The 23556-nt window shown below is 42.0% G+C and overlaps 2 protein-coding genes and 1 long non-coding RNA gene across 4 annotated transcripts; 2 read left to right on the top strand and 1 right to left on the bottom strand.

Annotated features, from left to right (window-relative positions):
- The first annotated feature begins 134 nt into the window (after nt 1–134).
- LOC116374812 (uncharacterized) lies at nt 135–2332 on the top strand. The gene is made up of 2 exons (XR_004210734.1): nt 135–594; nt 1129–2332. It is a non-coding gene; the product is annotated as an uncharacterized LOC116374812 (long non-coding RNA).
- A 63-nt stretch (nt 2333–2395) lies between these two features.
- On the bottom strand, nt 2396–11168 carry rnft2 (ring finger protein, transmembrane 2). 2 transcript variants are annotated; one of them, XM_020490473.2, is made up of 11 exons: nt 11055–11165; nt 10711–10790; nt 10017–10504; nt 9621–9697; nt 9342–9442; nt 9067–9094; nt 8592–8660; nt 6317–6466; nt 5381–5446; nt 3212–3313; nt 2396–2969 (listed from the first exon to the last, which is right to left on the bottom strand). In XM_020490473.2, exons 2-11 carry the CDS (start codon nt 10755–10757, stop codon nt 2835–2837), a joined length of 1263 nt encoding a protein of 420 aa, XP_020346062.1. In that variant the 5' UTR covers nt 10758–10790; nt 11055–11165; the 3' UTR covers nt 2396–2834. The 2 variants fall into 2 exon arrangements, with proteins under 2 accessions (XP_020346062.1, XP_020346061.1); XM_020490472.2 differs by lacking the exon at nt 9067–9094 and having other exon boundaries at nt 8592–8745; nt 11055–11168.
- Nucleotides 11142–14791, top strand: LOC109896181 (UPF0454 protein C12orf49 homolog). The gene is made up of 5 exons (XM_020490474.2): nt 11142–11914; nt 12118–12274; nt 12572–12723; nt 13010–13123; nt 13502–14791. Exons 1-5 carry the CDS (start codon nt 11822–11824, stop codon nt 13583–13585), a joined length of 600 nt encoding a protein of 199 aa, XP_020346063.1. The 5' UTR covers nt 11142–11821; the 3' UTR covers nt 13586–14791.
- The last annotated feature ends 8765 nt before the right edge of the window (nt 14792–23556 follow it).

Raw genomic sequence — 23556 nt, 5'->3', positions numbered from 1 at the left:
TAGACCTCTCTTTGACCATTATATCAAACAAAAGCCTATGCGGATAAAATGAGACGACGGGTTTTTAAGAGTTAATGATTACCTCTCTCTTTTGGGAGAATATGATGTAAACCCCTCACACCATGTGACTCTTTAATCATGAATAATATAAGAGAGAGAGCGAAACAACACAGTCCAGATCTGATCCGTACAGTAAAGAGGATCATATTACCGATGAGTGGATAAGAGGAGGGGACAAGGAAAGATAATAAATATAAATAGATTTTTTGAGAACATGTGCTGGCTCCCGATAGACCAGCCTCTGCCTCTACCCGATGACTCGATTATATGTGCCCAAGGACCCTCACCATGCTCCGGGACCCAGTCGCTCGCCTCCCGCCTCCGGAGGATCGGGGACGAGATGGATAAAACCTGGACGGTTGGCTCTCGAGACAACAGATATTACGATAAACTGGAGTTTAATAGAAAAGTCTACTTTAAACGTTTTGTATGCACAGCAATACAAATCACCGTCCTCATGCTCTTTATCAGAAAGCGACACCTGTAGGTGCGAGACACTGCAAAGGCAAAACCAGCAACCGGTAAGCTTCACAGGTACGCGTCATCACTATTGCCACGTTCAAAACAACTTGGAACTCGGAAAAATACGAGGTCAAATCATGACGTCAGTAATCTTTTGGTCGGAAAGTCGGACCATTAGAAAGAGGCCCGAGTTCCCGAGTTCGAATTCCGAGTTGAATGACCGTTCAATTTTATTTTTCTCAGTCGGAGCTCGTTTTTGTCCGAATTCCCAGTTGTTTTGAACTCACTGAAGTCCGAAGTCGGAGATTTCCGAGTTCCCAGTTTCGAGTTGCTTTGAACGCAGCATATGAGTAAAGCAAACAAACTTGGTTGCGAGTATAGACGGTTGATTGTCAACTTTCCCCAACAATGTTCAGCAGGTAAATTGCGGTTATAAATATGTAACTATAGTTGGTGTAAGCTGTAGTTTATTTACAATTTGAGTATGTATAATTTAGTTATTCATAAGCAAAACTATGTTGGACTATTCAAAGATTATGAAAAAAATCAAAATATGAACTAAATGTTTATAATGCACTAACGTTTGAATTTATTTATCCATTTTAGATGATCCCGAAGAGGAGAGAAAGCTGTCAGAATATTTGCACTGAGAAAATGGATGCCAGCCAGTCAGCCCCAGAGCACCGAGGTCCAGCGTGCACACTGGCATGTCATCATGATAAACATGCCACACATGCAGCAAGACTGTTAGGAACAGGGATTTGAAAAATAAGGAATCTGACCAAAATCAAAGGACATATAGTATTTGTACTTTATGTTGGCTAAGGAAAATGTTGTGCTTCTGAATTCAGGTGACATAACATTATGTCACAGAGATTGATTAACATTTTCAATTCAAATAATACTTTAGGACATGTGGGTCTAAGATACAGTACTGCGTGAATACATTTCTCGGTACGCTTTTCCCCCATTTATTAGATCATTTGACTCATTGCTTTGAATTCATTTGTATTCAGATATGAATTGACGTAACTTTTATCATCACTCTCAATGTCTGGCGGTTCTTCCGAGTAAGGAACGGTGATGTCATTCTCCCCTGACGGTTACCAAAGGAAAAACGTACTTATATTGCCCACGCAACTGTCATACGTTCATGAATTTACACTTGAATTATCGATGCACTATATACGATGTCAATTACCTAACTGAAATATCCTATTGGTATGCAAAAACATACATTTAAGAACGCGTGCAGCCTACTTTTAGGCGCATTGTCTCTTGTGATGGGCATTCTTGGTGCTCAGTGGAACAATTGCACTGTACTTGTTTAGATAAGCTTCTGTAATAATTATAGACCATGTAAAGTCTGGGCTCTACCATCACTACAGATGAAAATCCATTTTGATACGATTTTTTTCCTACCGTTTTTTTGTTTCTATAGTCATTTATTTTTATTAGGTGAATAATGCTGTGGGCTGTATCAAATATTGATGACTGAAGAAAGGGGAATACATTAACTGTTACATTTCTTGGAACTTTTGAAATTGTCTTGGGGGCTCAGCATTTTGTAGCAGTGTTCATGCAGATAATGTTAATGAAACCGTGCAAGAAACCATGTGCAAATATAAGGGCATGCTATTTATGTTTACAGTCATAAGCTGTTTTTATATATCGCAAAAACTGTAGTTTTCAATTGCAGTGCTGAATCTGTGTCTTTTATAAAGAATGTGTTCTTTACATGCTATTTAAATATGTATTACATTGTGAATTCTGTGCTCAATCTAGATAATAAAAGTTTGAAAAGTAAAAATGTATTCATGCTATAATTATTATACAATGAGCAATATCGTGACAACATAAAACATTCAATAAATGTTGAACAATACTGCATAAATCATGGTTTAATTGGAAAGTCTGATACACAATGAAAGACAACAGAACCTGTGACTTTTTCTATAAAGTTTTTGTATTTTAAATAATGTCATTAAACATAAGCTGAATCTACACTACAAATCAGGTGAAATGCATAACTAAATACATTAGCAAACAAGCAATTGTTGCACTGAGATACTACTATAGGTACCCTTTGCCAGAATACTAACCCATACCACATGGTGCTGGGTCACACTGAGATAAGTTAATATTCTATTTCTTTGCAAGACATGGCTGAAGCCAAACTTAGACAAGCAGTGTGATAGGGATAGTGACAGCGGTGTAGAGAAGGTATAGTAACTGACTTGATACATTAATGGCATACTAAATTTGACTCCATAGTGCCACCCAGTGTCTGGTGGGCATCTGGCCATCAATCACTAGTAGATCTGGACGTGGGCAGAGGTGGTGCCGTCCTTCCAGCAGTGCAGGGTCTCTATGACCGCAGATCGACACAGGGGGCACGTTCGCTCACGGTCGAACCACAGACACAGGCACTCCTCACAGAACACATGCTAGAGGGGAGAGAGACAGACAGACAAAATTAAGTTTAACGTTACATGCACTCCTTCACCCATGACATGACACTACTCTACTTACTGTCTACACCACAGATTGCCCACAAGATCACACAATCAGCTGTTGGTAAAAAATGACAACCTGACACAAATGTAACATAGAACTCTTAGCAGTGAATAACATACAAGTGAGGATAGTAGCTAGAGACAGGGCCATGGGTTCATATATGTCCCCTCACCTGACAGAGAAGAACGATGGGGTCTCTGAAGTCGCCCTGACAAATAGCACACACGTCTCCGGCTTCACTGCACTGCTGGCTGCTGGCTCTCACACCATAACTCTGTGGGTGATAGAGCAGCAACTAGGTGGTCACAAAGAGACAAAGGCAGGTAGGCTAGCGGTTAACCGAAAGGCTGCCGATAACCAAACGTTTGCTGGTTTCGAATCCCCGAGCCGAATAGATGAAAAATCGGTCGATGTGCCCTTTCACCAATGCACGTAAACCCTAATTGCTCCTGCACATCGCTCTGGATAAGAGTGTCTACTAAATTACTAAATAATATATTTTATATTGTTTACATTCCCATTCCATACAAGGTCAACTCAGTGTACAGTGGGGCAAAAAAGTATTTAGTCAGCCACCAATTGTGCAAGTTCTCCCACTTAAAGAGATGAGAGAGGCCTGTAATTTTCATCATAGGTACACTTCAACTATGACAGACAAAATGAAAAATAAAATCCAGAAAATCCCATTGTAGGATTTTTAATTAATTTATTTGCAAATTATGGTGGAAAATAAGTATTTGGTCACCTACAAACAAGCAAGATTTCTGGCTCTCACAGACCTGTAACTTCTTCTTTAAGAGGCTCCTCTGTCCTCCACTCGTTACCTGTATAAATGGCACCTGTTTGAACTTGATATCAGTATAAAAGACCTGTCCACAACCTCAAACAGTCACACTCCAAACTCCACTATGGCCAAGACCAAAGAGCTGTCAAAGGACACCAGAAACAAAATTGTAGACCTGCACCAGGCTGGGAAGACTGAATCTGCAATAGGTAAGCAGCTTGGTTTGAAGAAATCAACTGTGGGAGCAATTATTAGGAAATTAGGAAGACATATTAGGAAGACATACAAGACCACTGATAATCTCCCTCGATCTGGGGCGCCACGCAAGATCTCACCCCATGGGGTCAAAATGATCACGAGAACGGTGAGCAAAAATCCCAGAACCACACGGGGGGACCTAGTGAATGACCTGCAGAGAGCTGGGACCAAAGTAACAAAGCCTACCATCAGCAACACACTACGCCGCCAGGGACTCAAATCCTGCAGTCCCAGACGTGTCCCCCTGCTTAAGCCAGTACATGTCCAGGCCCATCTGAAGTTTGCTAGAGAGCATTTGGATGATCCAGAAGAAGATTGTGAGAATGTCATATGGTCAGATGAAACCAAAATATAACTTTTTGGTAAAAACTCAACTCGTCGTGTTTGGAGGACAAAGAATGCTGAGTTGCATCCGAAGAACACCATACCTACTGTGAAGCATGGGGGTGGAAACATCATGCTTTGGGGCTGTTTTTCTGCAAAGGGACCAGGACGACTGATCCGTGTAAAGGAAAGAATGAATGGGGCCATGCATCGTGAGATTTTGAGTGAAAACCTCCTTCCATCAGCAAGGGCGTTGAAGAAGAAACGTGGCTGGGTCTTTCAGCATGACAATGATCCCAAACACACCGCCCGGGCAACGAAGGAGTGGCTTCGTAAGAAGCATTTCAAGGTCCTGGAGTGGCCTAGCCAGTCTCCAGATCTCAACCCCATATAAAATCTTTGGAGGGAGTTGAAAGTCCGTGTTGCCCAGCAACAGCCACAAAACATGACTGCTTTAGAGGAGATCTGCATGGAGGAATGGGCCAAAATACCAGCAACAGTGTGTGAAAACCTTGTGAAGACTTACAGAAAACGTTTGACCTCTGTCATTGCCAACAAAGGGTATATAACAAAGTATTGAGATAAACTTTTGTTATTGACCAAATACTTATTTTCCACCATCATTTGCAAATAAACTCATTAAAAATCCTACAATGTGATTTTCTGGATTTTTTTCTCATTTTGTCTGTCATAGTTGAAGTGTACTTATGATGAAAATTACAGGCCTCTTTCATCTTTTTAAGTGGGAGAACTTGCACAATTGGTGGCTGACTAAATACTTTTTTGCCCCACTGTATATCCAATAATGTATATGTAGTAATATAACTCAATCAGAGTGCAAGATCAGGCACAACCAGTTGACAGTTGAAGGTGTACTACTTTAGCTAGAAATATTACTTCCATGGCTATAGGATAGTGAAGTGGGCTGCCAATTGACCCAGATACTTGTATTTACAAAAAGTAATAATTTCTCACCTGAGAACTGCAGAGAATTGCCATGGCCTTGCGTATGGCTGATACTCGTCCACAGAGGTCAAACGACTGAAAGATAAACACAAACAGTCAAGGCTCTAGAATCGGGTGCATTAGTGCAGGGATGGGAAAAAAACCTGCACCTCCAGCTTTCCAGGAACAGGGTTGGTGACCACTGAATATTATCCTGAAAACATTACAAAATTCTAACTTATGACGTTCTTTCTAACTAACACAATTCTTTACTAGGTCAATATATTTTGGTTCCTTTTCTATTCTTAACTGAATGAAATGTTCTATTATTTAACCACTCAGTGAGGTGCAGTGTCCTGTCCCATTTTGCAACCTTCTGAGGACACACATCTATGAACAACTATGACTAAATTTCTCCAGTGTCTCATCTCAACCCATAATACTTTCAAAGCTGTAGCCACCCATGATGTCTTCATGCTTTAGCCTATTTATCACGCATTTCTTGCACATACACTACCCCCACCCACCCACATTTAGCAATCACAATACCAACAACTCCTAAATATAGAGTTGAATATAACGGAATATGACTCCATTGAACAGGCTACTCCAACAACATTGAATACAACTACCACCACCTACACATAAAGGAGTGTGAGTTATTTTGGCGCTACGTTACCTTGTGGAGGCTGTGGGTGAGTTATATTAGCTATACGTTACCTTGTAGAGGCTGTGGGTGAGTTATATTAGCTATACGTTACCTTGTAGAGGCTGTGGGTGAGTTATATTAGCGCTACGTTACCTTGTAGAGACTGTGGGTGAGTTATATTAGCGCCACGTTACCTTGTAGAGGCTGTGGGTGAGTTATATTAACGCTACGTTACCTTGTAGAGGCTGTGGGTGAGTTATATTAGCGCTACGTTACCTTGTAGAGGCTGTGGGTGAGTTATATTAGCGCTACGTTACCTTGCAGAGGCTGTAGCTGATAATGAGCATGGCTCCTAGGAAGTAGCTGGTGGACGGGTCCTCTCCCATGATGTACTTGTACCACAGCTGGATGGGCACTAAGGCCCTGCACAACTGACTCAGCTCCTCTATCACCAGGTAGAACTTACCCTGTGACATACACACACATGGAGGACACTGATAAGACATTGGAAATGCATGTAATACATGTTTTATGATTCATCTGAACAATGTCTGTGGTTTGAGATGGTGTGAAAAAAACAGAGGATCCATCACAAACTAATTTTAATCTTCAAAGACAAGTGTATATTCCCTCAATATAGAGTCTGTTTTCATTAAGTTAAGTAAACGGCCAAAAAGCAGCACATATAAGGCTAGCTCTAGTCCTATCTGTTGAGCAGCAGCACACTGCAAGCAACAAGCTCCAGCCTAAGCATGGCCACCGGCGAGGGCTCCGCAGGCTGCAGCTTCACAGCAGTAAAGGCAATTTCCCCACACTGCAAGAGAAACTGGGAGCCACTCGGCTCTCTTCACCTGCTACCCACACAGTTCAGCCCTAGGCAAGTCAACCTGCAGGGGCAGCCATCTTTTCTTTAAGAGGCCACTCCTCCTTGCTCTCCAATGGATCCCACAGGGGAAGCCAGGAGGACAAGGCGAAAGTACTCTTCAAAAATAAAAAGTTCCTGTTGTTGCTGTGTGTGTGGGAGGAGTGGGGGGGTTCAAAAACAGAAGGCTAACACTAACAGGAAATGGATTCCCAGTGGCATCACAGTATGTATAATGGTTATGTGGATATCACTTGACAGAGATTAATCACTCTGGGTTGGAAACCCTGTAGCAGAGACACTGAGGGTGGGAGACCTCCGCAAGCAGGAAATTCATCTTTCCTCATTGTTGACCCCCCCCCCCCCCCCCACACACACGCACTGGATGTGTCAAACAAAAACTGGACTCCAGCCAGAAACTTTGAGCCATGGCAGCAGTTCCAACACATTCTGGGACTTCCTGCTGGGTTTTTTTCATTAGTGACGCTGACCTCTCAGACTACCAATCAAAACCTAACCAGCAGTTAGGGTACGCCACTGTTATGAGTTATCCCCCTCAGCTGCTAAAAACATGTTTTCATTAAATCTTGCTTCAAGTGGATGCATGGATACTAGAAAATACATTTCCCTAGAGTGGAGTGCACTGACAGTGCCAACAATGTAGCCAGCCAAGGAGCAATGTTGAAGAAACAGCAGAGCAAACTAAATCAAATAATAAATCAATGTACATGAGTCTGGCGTGTCTTTTTCTGTAAGGGGGGGCAGGAAGGCAGAAGATGGGGGCTGAGGTGGGGGTTGGTCGGTCGGTTTAGTGATTGCGTGGCGTGGGCTTCCCCAGCAGCCGAAAGTGAGTGGTAGTGGGAGCACACACACACACCACAGTAATGGTCCAGCCCCAGGGAGTGATGACCTCACCCCTGCAGTCCCCCAGGATGAATGAGCTCAGTGGCAGCCGCCTAATTCTCCGATTGGCCTGTTTATTAGCCGAGTCAAAACCAATGATGTATATAAACCCTGGATTGCTGATTTTATGTATTGGCTATCGAGAGGCTTTGAAGCCACCGGTCAGCAATTGTGGCACTCCCCAGTAGGAGCAGCCGTCCATAGGAATTCATGGAATTCTACAGTATTTCAATTAAATGTTTCATGGTCAAAATGACATGTATTTAATATTTGTTGTTTTAGTGGGGCCAGTGGCATTAGTAATCTCAAAAAGATATAGTTTAAGCAACCATTTTTATATATTTTTAAAATATACGTTTAGCTCACATGTAATTTAAAAGTATGCATGAAGGTGTCTGTAACAGAATACATGTGGCAAAAACAAATAGACATTAATAAATGCATTTCTATAGATTCCAGAATATTTTTTACAACGGTATAGGAATGCCAATATGGAGGCACGGTAGCCTCAGCACAGCGCCCCCTATCAGTCATCTAGTGTATGTATAAATCACTTGTCAAAACATACTGTGAGCCCCAGGTGCAAAACCTGCACACTGATAGAACACATACAGATACACAATCACAGACACACACTCTTTCTGTGACCACAGGTTATTATAAGCAAAACTGTCATGTGGATAAGACATCAATACACACACTCCCACACTGTGACCCCAAGGACATGAGGGAAACTTTAATGAATATAAAACACACACTAGCTGTAACCCTGAGGAAAACAGTAAAAACGTTGATGAATATAAAAACACACTAACACAGGCTCTTACCCTGGATTTGAAGGCCAGGAGGATCTTGGGTAGAAACAGGATGAAGCACTTCAGGCCGATTGTAAAGTACTTGAGAACAAAGTCGGTGATCCCCACCGCCCAGATTAGATCAAAGAAGTCAAAACTGTTTATGTTGGGCTTTGCAAACATCAGACTGATTTTTTTTTTGGGGGGGGGGGGGGGGGCAGAGATGAGACAGATTTCAGTACTTTACAGGTTGAGGTTTGATTGTGGATGGATGTGATACCTTATGTCTGGTCTAGTCTCTAATGGTTACAAGGGACACATTCATGGATCAACACAGAAGACAGTAACAAAAATTAACAACATGACTAAAAATGTGGAGGACAAAACAAAATGTGGAGGACAAAACAAAATGTGAAGGACAAAACAAAATGTGAAGGACAAAACAAAATGTGAAGGACAAAACAAAATGTGAAAACAGGTGAAATGATAAACGAAAATCAATACTCACAGGACAAGAAGGCACATGGTAACATAACCTAAAGACAATGAAAATCATATTACAACAACAAAAAGGACAAAACTGAATGAAAAAATTACCACAGTCATACTGTATACAGATCGATGAGAAAGAGAATAATATCAAAGAGGTAAATGTCAATGTCAGCCAACTGTAAACCATTAGGCCTAAATATTGGGTGGTTGACAATGTTGGGTTTTTAGTGCAATGTAAGGTCTTCAGTGCAATACCATAAGAAAGAACCACAAGACATGGTTTTACCCTACCTGTTGTACAGCTCCTCAGCACTGAATGTGTAGTAGAGATACACTATGTTTCCAGATAGGAACATGATCATCCAGAGAGCTACAACCACAGACCTCTCCTCCTGATATGCAGACAGACAAATAGTAAATAATCAAATACTTTACTAATCACCAATGTACGCATATTCTCACTTTCTCTCGGGCTAGCTATTTACATAGATCGATAACACTCAAATAATGTTTATAAAAAGTATCAGAGTTATGCTCTCATATCAAAGTTGTACAAAAGGTGAAAATTACCCGTAGTGACACCTGGTGCTTGAATGATGAATTGGCGAAGGCAAACGTGCTGGCCATCCCAATACAGACAGCAATACCTACCAGAGAGAAACAGAAGAGTTACCAGTCAGTCACACACAGTATCTGACACGTCCAAAGTTTCCAAATTTTCCTTATTCTACTTATTCCTCAAAACGACCGACTCCAATACTATACAATTACCAAGCAACTACTAACAAAAACATTGTCATTAGTGTAGTCTTTATATCAGTCTAGTATATATGTGTAGTATTTATATCAGTGAGGTATTTATCAGTATAGTATTTATTTCAGTGTAGTATATCAGTGTAGTATTGGTATTACTACACACGTGTAAGAGTCACTTTTTTTTTATTGCGATCTAAAAACCAGTCTTACCGAGCTTGTGCTGAAAACACACTTTAGCCAGGAGGATCAGGATGAACGGGAACCCCCTCTGTAGCCAGGTGACTACAGGCTTCAGCTCCGACAAGGCCGGAGCTGGTGTAGAGGGGTCTTCCGAGGCCTCCTCCCTGTTCCCATGCCTCTCTCCGGATGTACGGTGCTGTAGTGGCTGGTGGAAGTGGTGGTGGTTGTGATGATGGTGCGGGGGCGGGCGGGGGAGGTAGGGCCCACACTCAGAGCGGTGTGGCCCCCCTTCCTCCCTGGAGGAGGCAGTCATCTGGATGAAGACGTCTGGAGGAGTCCCCAGAACAAGACCAGCCGCCTGGAAGTTTGCGGAGGGCACACCAGATCCCGAGGGAACCCCGACCCCAACCAGGCCGGAGAAGAGCTGCTGGGGGGAGGTGGGCGAGTCGGGTTTCAGGCAGTCAAACACACCTCCTTCGTCCAGGCTGCTTTCTGATCCAAGGGTTTGGCTACGGCTCCTGGAGAGCAGAGAGAGGATCAGCTGCATCTTTTGACGGTTCAAAGACTGTTGTCTATTGTTTATTTCTTGCATTGCCTTTCAATGGATTTGGCTCCCGAAGTTAACCAGTTATATAAATATATATATTCAATCCTCTTTAGTGCACAATTTCAGGTTGTGATGATGAACCTGCAAATGCCTGTGTCCTAGGACGTGAACTCAAACCTTTCAGAGGGCATGCCATCCGTGTTGCTGCTGTGTCTTCTCTGCATGGCACATCCAGTTCATACCCGAGTGATCCAGGGCTATGGTGGGGTGCAGACAGACACACAGACTGCAATAAGGGAATACAGTACAACGCCGCAAGGAGAGTATCGATGGTTGGATAGACTTTATTGCAACAATTAGCTAACCGCAGATAGCTAACGCTAACTAGCTATGATGGTTGGCAGTCGCACCATCACGCCACCATTTACATGTACAGTACAATGGTTTACTGGTTTCTCTATTGCATGATTTATATGCATGATTCTTAGTTAATATTTGTCCACGGCAATTGTTGGTCTCACCTGAATCATCGTTTTGTTTATTCTTCTCATTCCCATGTAGTTATTTTGCCTACACACCCCTGCGGCTTGCCTGGCCTGGCTCGCGACGATGTTTTTCCTGTATGACGTCAATGACATTCAACTCGTCCAATCAGCGTTCACTTTCCCACCACACATCCGTGTTAGGGAATTGTTTTGATGGTGGACGTCAGATTTCATGGGGAAAACGTTGTTTATTTTCTAAGCTTTCTCGGTCATTTATCTGACGGCAACGTCAACAATATATGTTATTTGTCAGTAGGGGTTGTTTTGCAGAGTTATAGCCAGCTAACTCTAGCTAATGCATCTCACGGCAGGTAACGTTAGCTAGCTAATGTTAACTGTCAGTCTACCTAGCTGGGTGAGTAGTTAGCCTAGCATCGTTAGCAGCGACGCAGGCTAACAAAGCAGTCTTTATTTTAAACGGCTAGCGAATGTGTACGTTACTTTGTAGCTACCTAACTAGCACAGCTGTGGTCCTTCTCTACAGCGTATTTATATACAGATAGCTAGCTAACGTTATTTACCACGGTTTCTTGCCTAGCTTTGCTAACTAGCCAGCAAAATGGGTTAGGTTGTGGTGTTGACCAAACGAAGCTCAGTTATTGAACGTGATTTCTAAACTGCCAATCATAACCAGACACCCCAGTTGAACCAGAAATTTCAAGCTACCATATGGTTTATCCAGCTAATATTATCTAGTTAGCATTGCTGCAATCCAATCAGGGATCTTCCAATAACGTCATGCCATGGTGCTAAGAAGGTTACTGAGAAAACGTTGGGTGCTAGGTGTGGTGTTTGGACTGTCTTTGATCTACTTCCTAACCAGCACCCTGAAACAGGTATTTAAACTCTTGACATCTCATGTTTATATTTAGTCCACAGAACACAGATTTATGAATACATTTGATTGATATGAGGTCCAGCTCTAGGCTATACTAGTTTGTCAAACCACACCTGACTATCTATCTGTCTTGCAGCAAGGTCTTGACTTTTGGCTATACAAGATGTGTGTGTGAGATATATATTGTGATGTGTTATGCAGGAGGAGAGAACCATACGGGATCGCAACCTGTTGGAGGCCAGGGACCCGGATCACCGGATCCCATGGAAAGTCAGGTTCAACCTGGGCAACAGTAGCAGGCAGATCACTCAGTGCCGGAACTCCATTCAGGGCAAAACGCTGCTCACAGATGAACTGGGTGAGTTATGAACCTAACTGGACTCATTCACTCACTTAGGGAATTATTTATTCCTTAGGGAATTATTTATTCCTAAGGGAATAACGCCTCTTTCTCCAACAGTTTTTTCTCACCTTCTCCTCACCTTCTTTTCAACCGTATTTGAGAAGAATGCCCAAGGTCCCTCCCCTCTGTTCTTCTTCCCCAATGCGTTTTAAGGAAAGATGATGTGAGAAAAGCCCCTATCATTGAGGTATTATAAAATACCACTTCAATATTCAAGTCACTAATCCATTGTACATGTGAATGTCCCCACAGGTTATGTGTGTGACAGAAACGATCTGCTGGTGAATGGTTGCTGTAATGTCAATGCCCCCAGCTCAAGACAGTACATTTGTAAAAGCTGTCTGGCCAATGGCTGCTGCAACATCTACGAGCACTGTGTGTCCTGCTGCCTCCAGCCTGATAAGGTATTCAAGCTGTGGCACTGTTGTTGAGCTGCATCCAACAGCAAAATGTTTTGTTCCAAATGAGAATTTGCATCTTTTGCATGTACATCTTTTGGGTGCATGGCTTTTCGGGCAATGGAGTCAGATCTCTATCTTACCCTGACATCTTTAACTTTACGTTGTTTTCATCTGAACCTTTTGCAGTGGTTGTGTTATGACTAATCCATGTGAGAAGTACCAGATTTTGATCTGACTGTTGCACCTCTACTCCTCTCTCTCTCTCTTTCTCATATTCTCTCCTTCTCAGCAACCTCTTCTAGAGAGTTTCCTGAACAGAGCTGCAGATGGCTTCCAGAACCTATTCACAGCCGTGGAGGACCACTTTGAGCTGTGTTTAGCCAAGTGTCGGACTTCATCGCAGGTAGGTTGAGTTGTCTACATGAAACAAACAAGGATAACCGTGCCCAGATTCACAAAACACTTCTTATGCAAAAATGTAAGAAGCTTCTTAATAAATAAGAAAAAAATAAGTTAGTTTGTAAATGCAATTCTTCAACAAGATTGAATGATTTTCTTATGAAGCTTCTTAAGATGTTTGTTGCTAGGAAACTGATTTAGCTGGCTTTTATCGAAAAAAATGGCAGTTAATGAGAAATGTATTCTTAAGGTTTTGTGAATCTGGGCCCAGTTCTCTCATCACTCCCTGACCCTACCCACATCCTGTCATGCAGAGATGGCAAGAGAGATTGATGTAAAACATTCTAATGGTTGTGTTTACCCTCTCTTTTTGCTCCTGAAGAGTGTCCAACATGAAAATACCTACAGAAATCCACAAGCAAAATACTGTTATGGAGAAAGTCCACCCGAACTCCTGCCTATATGATTGTTTGGACCTACGATACTGTATAGAAACTAATAATGGTCCTCTGGGACCTACGAGACTGTATAGAAACTAATAACGGTCCTCTGGGACCTACGAGACTTATAGAAACTAGTAACGGTCCTCTGGGACCTACAAGACTGTATAGAAACTAATAACGGTCCTCTGGGACCTACAAGACTGTATAGAAACTAATAACGGTCCTCTGGGACCTACGAGACTTATAGAAACTAGTAACGGTCCTCTGGGACCTACAAGACTGTATAGAAACTAATAACGGTCCTCTGGGACCTACAAGACTGTATAGAAACTAATAACGGTCCTCTGGGACCTACAAGACTGTATAGAAACTAATAACGGTCCTCTGGGACCTACGAGACTGTATTGAAACTAATAACGGTTGTCTGGGACTTACGAGAATGTATAGAAACTAATAATGTTTGTCTGGGACTTACGAGACTATATAGAAACTAATAATGGTTGTCTGGGACTTACGAGACTGTATTGAAACTAATAACGGTTGTCTGGGACTTACGAGAATGTAAAGAAAACTAAGAGTCCAACTAAGAGCCAAGAGACGCACCTTGATACTCCGTGGGAAGACGGGATTCCCCTTCATCTTGTGTCGACATAATGGCCTTGAAATGACACCATACGGTGCTTAACAGATGGGAGCTACCAAGAACACCAAACCTTGTATAGAGGGGATTTGACTGACAATAACGGATGCCATGTTGAACCTTTTGATAAAGTAATGAGAGTAACAGTCTCTACATATGGCTCTGAAGAACACTATCGTAACCTCACAACAATGGACAAATACTGTATGTGATATAGCTATATTATTTACACTTCATAAGTGCATAGCTTCATAACTTCATCAGTGATGATCATCAGGGCTCATTAGACCAGTTAGGATTCACCTCATGCTGCCATTGTTCCACATTATGGTCATGTTCATTAGGGCACGCAACAGAAAATGTTTAAAAATGTTTGAGTCTCACATGTTTTAGTCTGTTCGGTGCAAAATGAACACGACCCATGTTATAAAGGTCTGTATTTAATGCCTGACGATATACTGAAGGTTGTTATTGGTTGTTTAGTCCTTATTGTTGAATATAAAAACAAACTAAAGAATGTCTACTTTTGTGTGTAGTCGTGCATGGATATTGACTGACTGGTTATTTAATAAAGTGACTGTGAAAGTTATCGGCTTACAGTTTACATTTCGCAGACCCTTTCAGAAAAATTCTCAGTATTTTATTAAATAAGTTTATGTATTTCACACTATGAAAGCATTCTATATATTGGATAATGTTTACCGGGGGTCAGAGCTGTATCAACAAGAATTGGCATATTTTAATATACAGTATGACAAAATGAAAACTTTTTAAACATATTTTATTTTTTCACAAAGTGGGGGATGAGAAACTTGGACAGTGTCACATCAATTTCAGAAGTGTTTGATGAGCTTGAAGCATCTCGCTTGATTTGAAGAAGGGGCTTTCAGTGGTTGTAATTTATACACTATGTAGGGTGCAGGTATATTTTTATTTTATTTAACTGGTCAGTTAAGAACAAATTCTTATTTACAATGATGGCCTAGAAACAGTGGGTTAACTGCCTTGTTCAGGGGCAGAACAACAGATTTTTACCTTATCAGCTTGGGGATTCGATCTAGTAACCTTTCGGTTACTAGCCCAATGCTTTAACCACTTGTCTACCTGCCTCCCCACTAGGCTACCTGCCGCCCCACTAGGCTACCTGCCGCCCCACTAGGCTACCTGCCGCCCCACTAGGCTACCTGCCGCCCCACTAGGCTACCTGCCGCCCCACTAGGCTACCTGCCTCCCCACTAGGCTACCTGCCGCCCCTATATAAAGTGCCATTTGGAATGCACAGTAGCCCTCTGCAGATATAATAATTCTCCATGCCTTTAAATTATCCACTTGGGGAACATAGCCAGAGCTAAACAATTAATCATCCTGAAGGCTGTGAAAACAGAATCTGTCTTGTAATTAGAAAATATATTAAGGTCCTGACAAATGTTCATTCATGGCTATTTGATTAATGACTGTCACATGGGAAGGGAACACAGTGTAGGCCTGTCCACTAAGTATGCAAACTGTTTCATTTAGCACAAACTATTAGAACTATGTCATCATGACACTGTTTGGCAATGGTATTATTATTATTATTGCAGAACTTCCGATACAAATCAGCTTTATAAGAAAACAGAAATGCTGTTGCTGTAGTCAAGATAGACATGAGCTGGTAATATGCTGAAACTTTGTACTAAAAGAAAGCATCCATAACATTTGAATAAATAGCATTTAAGATGAATAAATACATTCAATTCACCAAATACATTAATATTATAATAAATAAAATAAAATTCAGTGATTATAGAATCAATGGTATTCTGGAATCCACTACAGACTCCACCCAAACCAGGAAGTCCCGTGACTCCTCCAGCAGGGTAATGCTCCACCGCTTCCTCTGAAAGGGGGGCTTGGGCATCTCGGGATGGGCTGGCTTCTGGGTGCAGTCAACCCCAATGGTTATCTTCAGACAGGCACATAGCCTCCCCACCATGGTAACAGAGTCATTCAGGTTGTTGTGCATTGATATGTGATCTGGGTTCAGGTCACTCTCTTGGTCCTTGAGGACTTCTTTCAGGGCCTTGCCAATGAAGTGTAGCCCACACTGAGCTCTCTCCAGAGGGGAAGGTGAGGTACTGTTGAGGTCCAGATCTGGGAACCCCTGGGCAAATGGTTGGTTCTGTCCATTGGCTGCCATCTGTGGAAAAAAAGATTTGAAAATAGACCATAAATATGTACTCTGACATGATGGAATGTCTTCAGTACATTCTGTTTTAAGTCAATGTTTTTCAGTTGTTACTTATCATGGACAGAATGTCTCAGTTAAATAAAGAGGGCAATTAATATCCCAGTAACAACAGTTGGTATTTTGACCCATGAACTGACTTGTCTTTCTCCAAATTGGCAGAAAGGAAAACGTTGGAATTTGCGTGGATCAATAAGTAAAGAACTGAAAGGTTCACGATGGGACCCAAGGGAACAGAACAGTAGTAATTGTACAGGTACAGTATGTAAGTAAACACGGTTACTAAAGTCAGTCAGTAGGCAAGTTTCTATTGACCCAGGTTTATTCGACAAAAGCAATGTTGGCAGAAAAATCACGCGTAATGGAAACGGAAGATTGGAGACATTTTTATCCTTTCTACAGGTGGATTTTTCTTTTGTCGAACTTAATTGCGACAAATGACGATGGAAACAGTTTTTCTAATAAATTATGATTGCCGATTACTTTTGAAGGTACGTGGGGCACGTGTTGTCATCATGTAACCACAACCTTCACTCCACATGTCATTCTAAATGCGTAATGCTGGCAAAATACTATTTTTTTTTAAATGGGGGGTTTGAACTGCATCGCCTTGCTTTTCTGGTTGGCTGGTAAATTTCATCATCCAATTATTTCAGATCATCAGGAGGGTAAGTTTCACCATGGCACGGACCTTGGCGATACTTTGGCACATGAGAATTATTATATGACACACATTAGTAAATTATTGCATTCTATCCATGCTTGCTTTCGCGGGGTACCTGAGGCATGACACGGATAGGTGGGAGGGCATACAGGCTGTCGCCAATTTATTAATGCGCAATTTGTCTAAATGAGTAACGGAAACACTTTAACCACCACATTTTATTCGAAACTTCACGTGCCTGCGTAGCTTCAAAAGTATTTCGCAATTTTTCGGTGTGACGTCATTACGACCAGCTGTTTTTATCGAAACAAAATTGTGAAATGGCAAAGCACCCTACAAGGCAATTATCGCATTTATAGACAACAAAAAAAATCCATGGGGAAGTTAATGGAAACATAGCTACTGAAGACTGTTTGGTTCAGGTGGTGTGTGTGGCTTAGTTGGTAAGAGAATGGCAGAACTAGCAACTCCAAGTAAGGCTGTGGGTTCAATTCCTGCTGGGATCACATACAACATTTTTATATATTCAATGTAAGTTGCTTTGGATAAAAGCGTCTGTTAAATGGCATATTAGGAAAGATGTAGCTACTTACATAGCTGGTTAGGCTGTCATTGATGAGTGTTTTGGTGAGAGTGGTTAGCTCCTTGACCCTGCAGCCCCTGGGTGATTTCATTCGGTGTAAAGAGTCAGCCTCCAGAGTGACCATCATCACCAATATGCACAATGCTTTAAGAAGTCCTGGGAAAGAAGTCAATGCAAAATTACAGCAATATTTTACAATACTGAAAGACATGAATTAAAGTACACATGGTTTTCGAGTAGGTCTTTTTGTGAATCATTTGCAAAACTTTTCTTTCTGTAATATATTGTAATTGAGTGTAGTTGTGGACACAGATGTTGCATAATATTACCTGCAGTTAACTTCACATATAAAATCTCATATGTCATTATATATTTAGTTTTTCCTTGCTTATGTTGTCAGTTTAGCCAAGAATGAGTTGCTCAGCCCATTGACAGTGGTCACAGTCTTATATTCATCTTGCTTCGTCATATGTTGAAAAAAAGTTATGCGGATATGATCAACTTCCTTCATATCTTACAATGTGATATCACACAAGGTGAAAACCCATCAGAAAAATCAATTAAGATGTTTCCTTTTACGTGGTTATTTGCTTAACCAAACTCCATCTTCAGTTTTTTTTGTGGCCTATGAGTTACATGTCTGAATATCCACTGAATCACCTGGTATTATTCCCATGACACCTACCTATTTCTCAACTTCAGGAAGTTGACGTGCAAGAAAGTGATGCAACTGCCACTACAGAAAGTTCGGCTCAGGCTGAAGATATGCAATGAGATTTATGAACCAGAATACATTCACAATGCCATGTTTGTCATTTTTTTTATTTTTTTTATTTCAACTTTATTTAACCAGGTAGGCTAGTTGAGAACACCTTTATTTAACCAGGTAGGCTAGTTGAGAACAAGTTCTCATTTGCAACTGCGACCTGGCCAAGATAAAGCATAGCAGTGTGAGCAGACAACACATGGAGTAAACATGGAGTAAACAATTAACAAGTCAATAACACAGTAGAAAACAAAGGGGGAGTCTATATACAATGTGTGCAAAAGGCATGAGGAGGTAGGCAAATAATTACAGTTTTGCAGATTAACACTGGAGTGATAAATGATCAGATGGTCATGTACAGGTAGAGATATTGGTGTGCAAAAGAGCAGAAAAGTAAATAAATAAAAACAGTATGGGGATGAGGTAGGTGAAAAAGGGTGGGCTATTTACCAATAGACTATGTACAGCTGCAGCGATCGGTTAGCTGCTCAGATAGCTGATGTTTGAAGTTGGTGAGGGAGATAAAAGTCTCCAACTTCAGCGATTTTTGCAATTCGTTCCAGTCACAGGCAGCAGAGTACTGGATCGAAAGGCGGCCAAATAAGGTGTTGGCTTTAGGGATGATCAGTGAGATACACCTGCTGGAGCGCGTGCTACGGATGGGTGTTGCCATTGTGACCAGTGAGCTGAGATAAGGCGGAGCTTTACCTAGCATGGACTTGTAGATGACCTGGAGCCAGTGGGTAATGTTGTGTGTAATCATCTATTAAAGGCCCAGTCCAGCTGTTTTTATCTCAATATATCAAATTGTTCTGGATAACAAGTAAGTTACTTGCTGTAATATACTCAGCAAAAAAATAAACGTCCCTTTTTCAGGACCCTATCTTTCAAAGATAATTAGTAAAAATCCAAATAACTAAACAGATCATTGTAAAGGGTTTAAACACTATTTCCCATGCTTGTTCAATGAAACATAAACAATTAATGAACGCGCACCTGTGGAACGGTTGTTAAGACACTAACAGCTTACAGACGGTAAGCAATTAAGGCCAAAGTTATGAAAACTTAGGACACTAAAAAGAGGCCTTTCTACAGACTCTGAAAAACAACAAAAGAAACATGCCCAGGGTCCCTGCTCATCTGCGTGAACGTGCCTTAGGCATGTAGCAAGGAGGCATGAGGACTGAAGATGTGGCCAGGGCAATAAATTGCAATGTCCATACTGTGAGACACCTAAGACAGCGCTACAGGGAGACAGGACAGACAGTTGATTGTCCTGGCAGTGGCAAACCACGTGTAACAACACCTGCACAAGAACGGTACATCCGAACATCACGAGTTACACCAGGATCGCACAATCCCTCCATCAGTGCTCAGACTGTCCGCAATAGGATGAGAGAGGCTGGACTGAGAGCTTGTAGGTCTGATGTAAGGCAGGTCCTCACCAGACATCACCGGCAACAACATTGCCTATGGGCACAAACACGCCGTCACTGGACCAGACAGTGATGGCGGGTTCGTTTGCTTTTCACTGACCAATCTCGGTTTTGTCTCACCAAGGGTGATGGTCAGATTCGCATTTATCGTCGAAGGAATGTGTTACACTGAGGCCTGTGCTCTAGAGGGGGATCAATTTGGAGGAGGAGTGTCCATCATGGTCTGAGGCGGTGTGTCACAGCATCATCGGACTGAGCTTGTTGTCATTGCAGGCAATCTCAACGCTATGCATTACAGGGAAGACATCCTCCTCCCTTATGTGGTACCCTTCCTGTAGGCTCATCCTGACATGACCCTCCAGCATGACAATGCCATACTGCTCGTTCTGTGCGTGATTTCCTGCAAGACAGGATTTTCTGCAATGGCCAGCAAAGAGCCCGGATCTCAATCCCATTGAGCACATCTGAGACCTGTTGGATCAGAGGGTGAGGGCTAGGGCCATTCCCCCCAGAAATGTCTGGGAACTTACACGTGCCTTGGTGGAAGAGTGGGGTAACATCTCACAGCAAGAACTGGCAAATCTGGTGCAGTCCATGAGGAGGAGATGCAATGCAGTACTTAATGCAGCTGGTGGCCACACCAGATACTGACTGTTACTTTTGATTTTGACCCCGCCTTTGTTCAGGGACACATTATTCCATTTCCTTTAGTCACATGTCTATGAAACTTGTTTATGTTATGTCTCAATTGTTGAATTATGTTCATACAAATATTTACACATGTTAAGTTTGCTGAAAATAAACACAGTTGACAGTGAGAGGATGTTTCTTTTTTTGCTGAGTTTGGTTTTCCATTAAATGGTCAAAAGGGAATAAGAAAATAATAATCTTTCTCAGGCTGAGTGGAGCATGGAAGGGGACCAGAGCAGTGCATTAACCACATATCACATTTAGGTAAGACCCAGATGCAGACACTGTAGAAGTAGCAATAGTTTATTACAACCACAGGGGCAGGCAAACGACAGGTCAAGGCAGGCAGGGGTCAGTAATCCATAAAGGGTGTAAACGGTCCAGAAGGGCAGGCAGTCTCAGGGAAGGCAGGGGTCAGTAATCCAGAACGGTGGGGTAAGGTACAAAACGGCAGGCTGTCTCAGGGTCAGGGCAGGCAGAATGGTCAAAACCTGTAGGGACTAGAAAACAGGAGCAGGAAACCAGGCAGGAGCAGGTAAACAAACACTGGTAGGTTTTTACAAACAAAACCAACTGGCAATAGACAAAAAGAGAACACAGGTATAAATACACAGGGCATCATAGGGAAGATGGGCGACACCTGGAGAGGGGTGGAGACAATCACAAAGACAGGTGAAACAGATCAGGGTGAGAACACAGAATTGGAGCGGGGAAGAGGACCTGAGCAGTGCATTACCATACAAGTGAAGCAGGGAAGCTTAATGTTAGGGATATGTAACTTGAAAGCTAGCGGTTATTGGCATAGATGTTTGTTAGAGTCTTTATTATTTTTGCCTGGTGATGTCCTGAAGCAATCCACAGCTCCAGCCAAGCAGAACCAGCTGAATTTAAGGTTCTGTGTTGATTTTCAACCATCAACTATTGGGGAAATAACACTGAACACGTTTCACATGTACAGTGTTCGTTTCATCAGCTGTTGTTCACATTTCATACAAAACAAAGGAAAAACAGAATTTTGGCTACACCGAGCTTTTAATATGAATGGCAAAACAAATACAGTAAAAGTAGTCATTCATTACTGTATTCATATTGTTTTTTAATTAAATATGAATAACATTTACAGTGTTTACTACCTTCAGCTCCAGTTCTTGAAGGGAACATTACCCATCGCATGACAAATTGAACACATACATTTTGTGTGCAAATTGAACACAAATGTCCAGTTTATAAAAAGGCCACCACGTAGCTAAGAGACCAAAAGTGGCAAGTTTAAACACAAACCCATATAGTGTACGGTTAAATAAGACATTAAGCAACCTAAAAACAACCTACAGTACACAAATGCATACATTTGTAGTATACAATGACCATCTAGGGCATAGGCAACGCTTTAGTATCCAGCATCAGAATGAAACTGACAGACGTCAGCCTGCGATCTGTTTTGTGTGAGAATGCAGGGAGGAAGTCATGAGATGTGACTGATTAGGGAGCCAGTGACTGCGTCCCAAATGGCACCCTATTCCCAATTTAGTGAACTACTTGGGCTCTGGTCAAAAGTAGTTCACTAGAGAATAGAGTGCCATTTGGGACACAACCTTTCACTGTCTGGGAAGTGCCTGTACCACTTCTCGTGGTTCTGCTTCACTCTATAACCACAACCACCATCACCCCTGTGCATCAGCTCAGTCAGGAGGAGATGCTCCTTCAATTTTGACTCGTTCGACCAGGCTACCTTCAACCAGGGATGTGGTCATAAACAAAATGATGAGCAAAATCCCTGAGCTTCGTGGGTAATTAGATCCCTAACCCTAATCTGGGTTTATCTGACTGAGTTTACCGTCCACTACCTCATTGACCTCAATGTATCTGCCATGTGTGGGGCATAAAGGAATAATTGAGGCGCCATAGACAAGGAGCAGTAGGGACAAAATAGCTTAAAGAGAGTGAACTGAGTAGCTTAAATATGAATTCAAAATTTGATAACTGTAAGAGCAAACCAATGAATTTGATTCAAGACTGTTTCAGGACCGTGTTCTGGACTTTTTCAAAAATAATAACAAAAAATAAATAAAAAAATAGATATAAAATATATACTGTGCAGCAATCAAACTCTTCTCTTCACATTTATATTATTGGCGGTTGGCCTTTGTCCCGATTGTTCAATTACATGAAATACCTGATTATTTTGGAATAAATATCCTAAAATCACCCTTGGGTGACAAACAACCACTTTGTATAATCCTCACACACTTTTATCCTTAAAGCCAGCAACTTCCTGTAACACCATGGCTAGAAATTCCTTGTGCCCGTTTAGCACAGCCCAGCCATAGAGCTTTTTCTCATAGTCATCACGGAGCACGTCTTGGGGCTTAGTGGACGTAGTAGTGGGTGTGTTTAGGTCCAGAATCTGCAGGAGCACCTCTACGCGGCCAGAGAGTTTCTTGAGACGGTCCCTGGAATCGCTCAGGAGACCCAGAAGAATCTGAGTGTCATTATCTGAGACCTCCAACATCTTAGTCATGTATTTGGTTACCATGGCAATGTGCCAGTGGAAGATCATGGCTTTGTTGGAGATGTTCCGAAGCTTCTCCTTAGGGGTGGAGCCAGCGATGGTTGCTGAGGGAACACCATCCATGCTGGGGGCCTGCTGGTCGTTCAGGAAGCCATTTGTTTTCATCTGCAAACACGGGGGAATTGGGGGGAATTCAAATCAGTTCACTGGACATTCTCCTTGTGCAATTGACCTGTTTTCTAGTATAGTTCAGAACTATGCTGAGCAGTGTAAAAAGGTACCGTCATAGCCTATGATCTGAATCGGTGGTTGTTACACTGTAGTAGCTTTCCCATGAATAATACAGTTCTGAGAAAAGCATATGAAATCATGTGGGTTTACAGTCATCACTGTCTAACCCTGTGGAATATTGGCAGAAAGTTGAGCTTCAAACAATAATGGCTGTGACACTGCGACGGGCAGTTCTGAGAAAACCC

This window comes from Oncorhynchus kisutch, linkage group LG8 (assembly GCF_002021735.2).
Source record: "Oncorhynchus kisutch isolate 150728-3 linkage group LG8, Okis_V2, whole genome shotgun sequence".
Classification (NCBI taxonomy): Eukaryota; Metazoa; Chordata; class Actinopteri; order Salmoniformes; family Salmonidae; genus Oncorhynchus; species Oncorhynchus kisutch.
The sequence above is the reverse complement of the archived record's forward strand: the minus strand, read 5'-3'. Positions and strand labels throughout refer to the sequence as shown.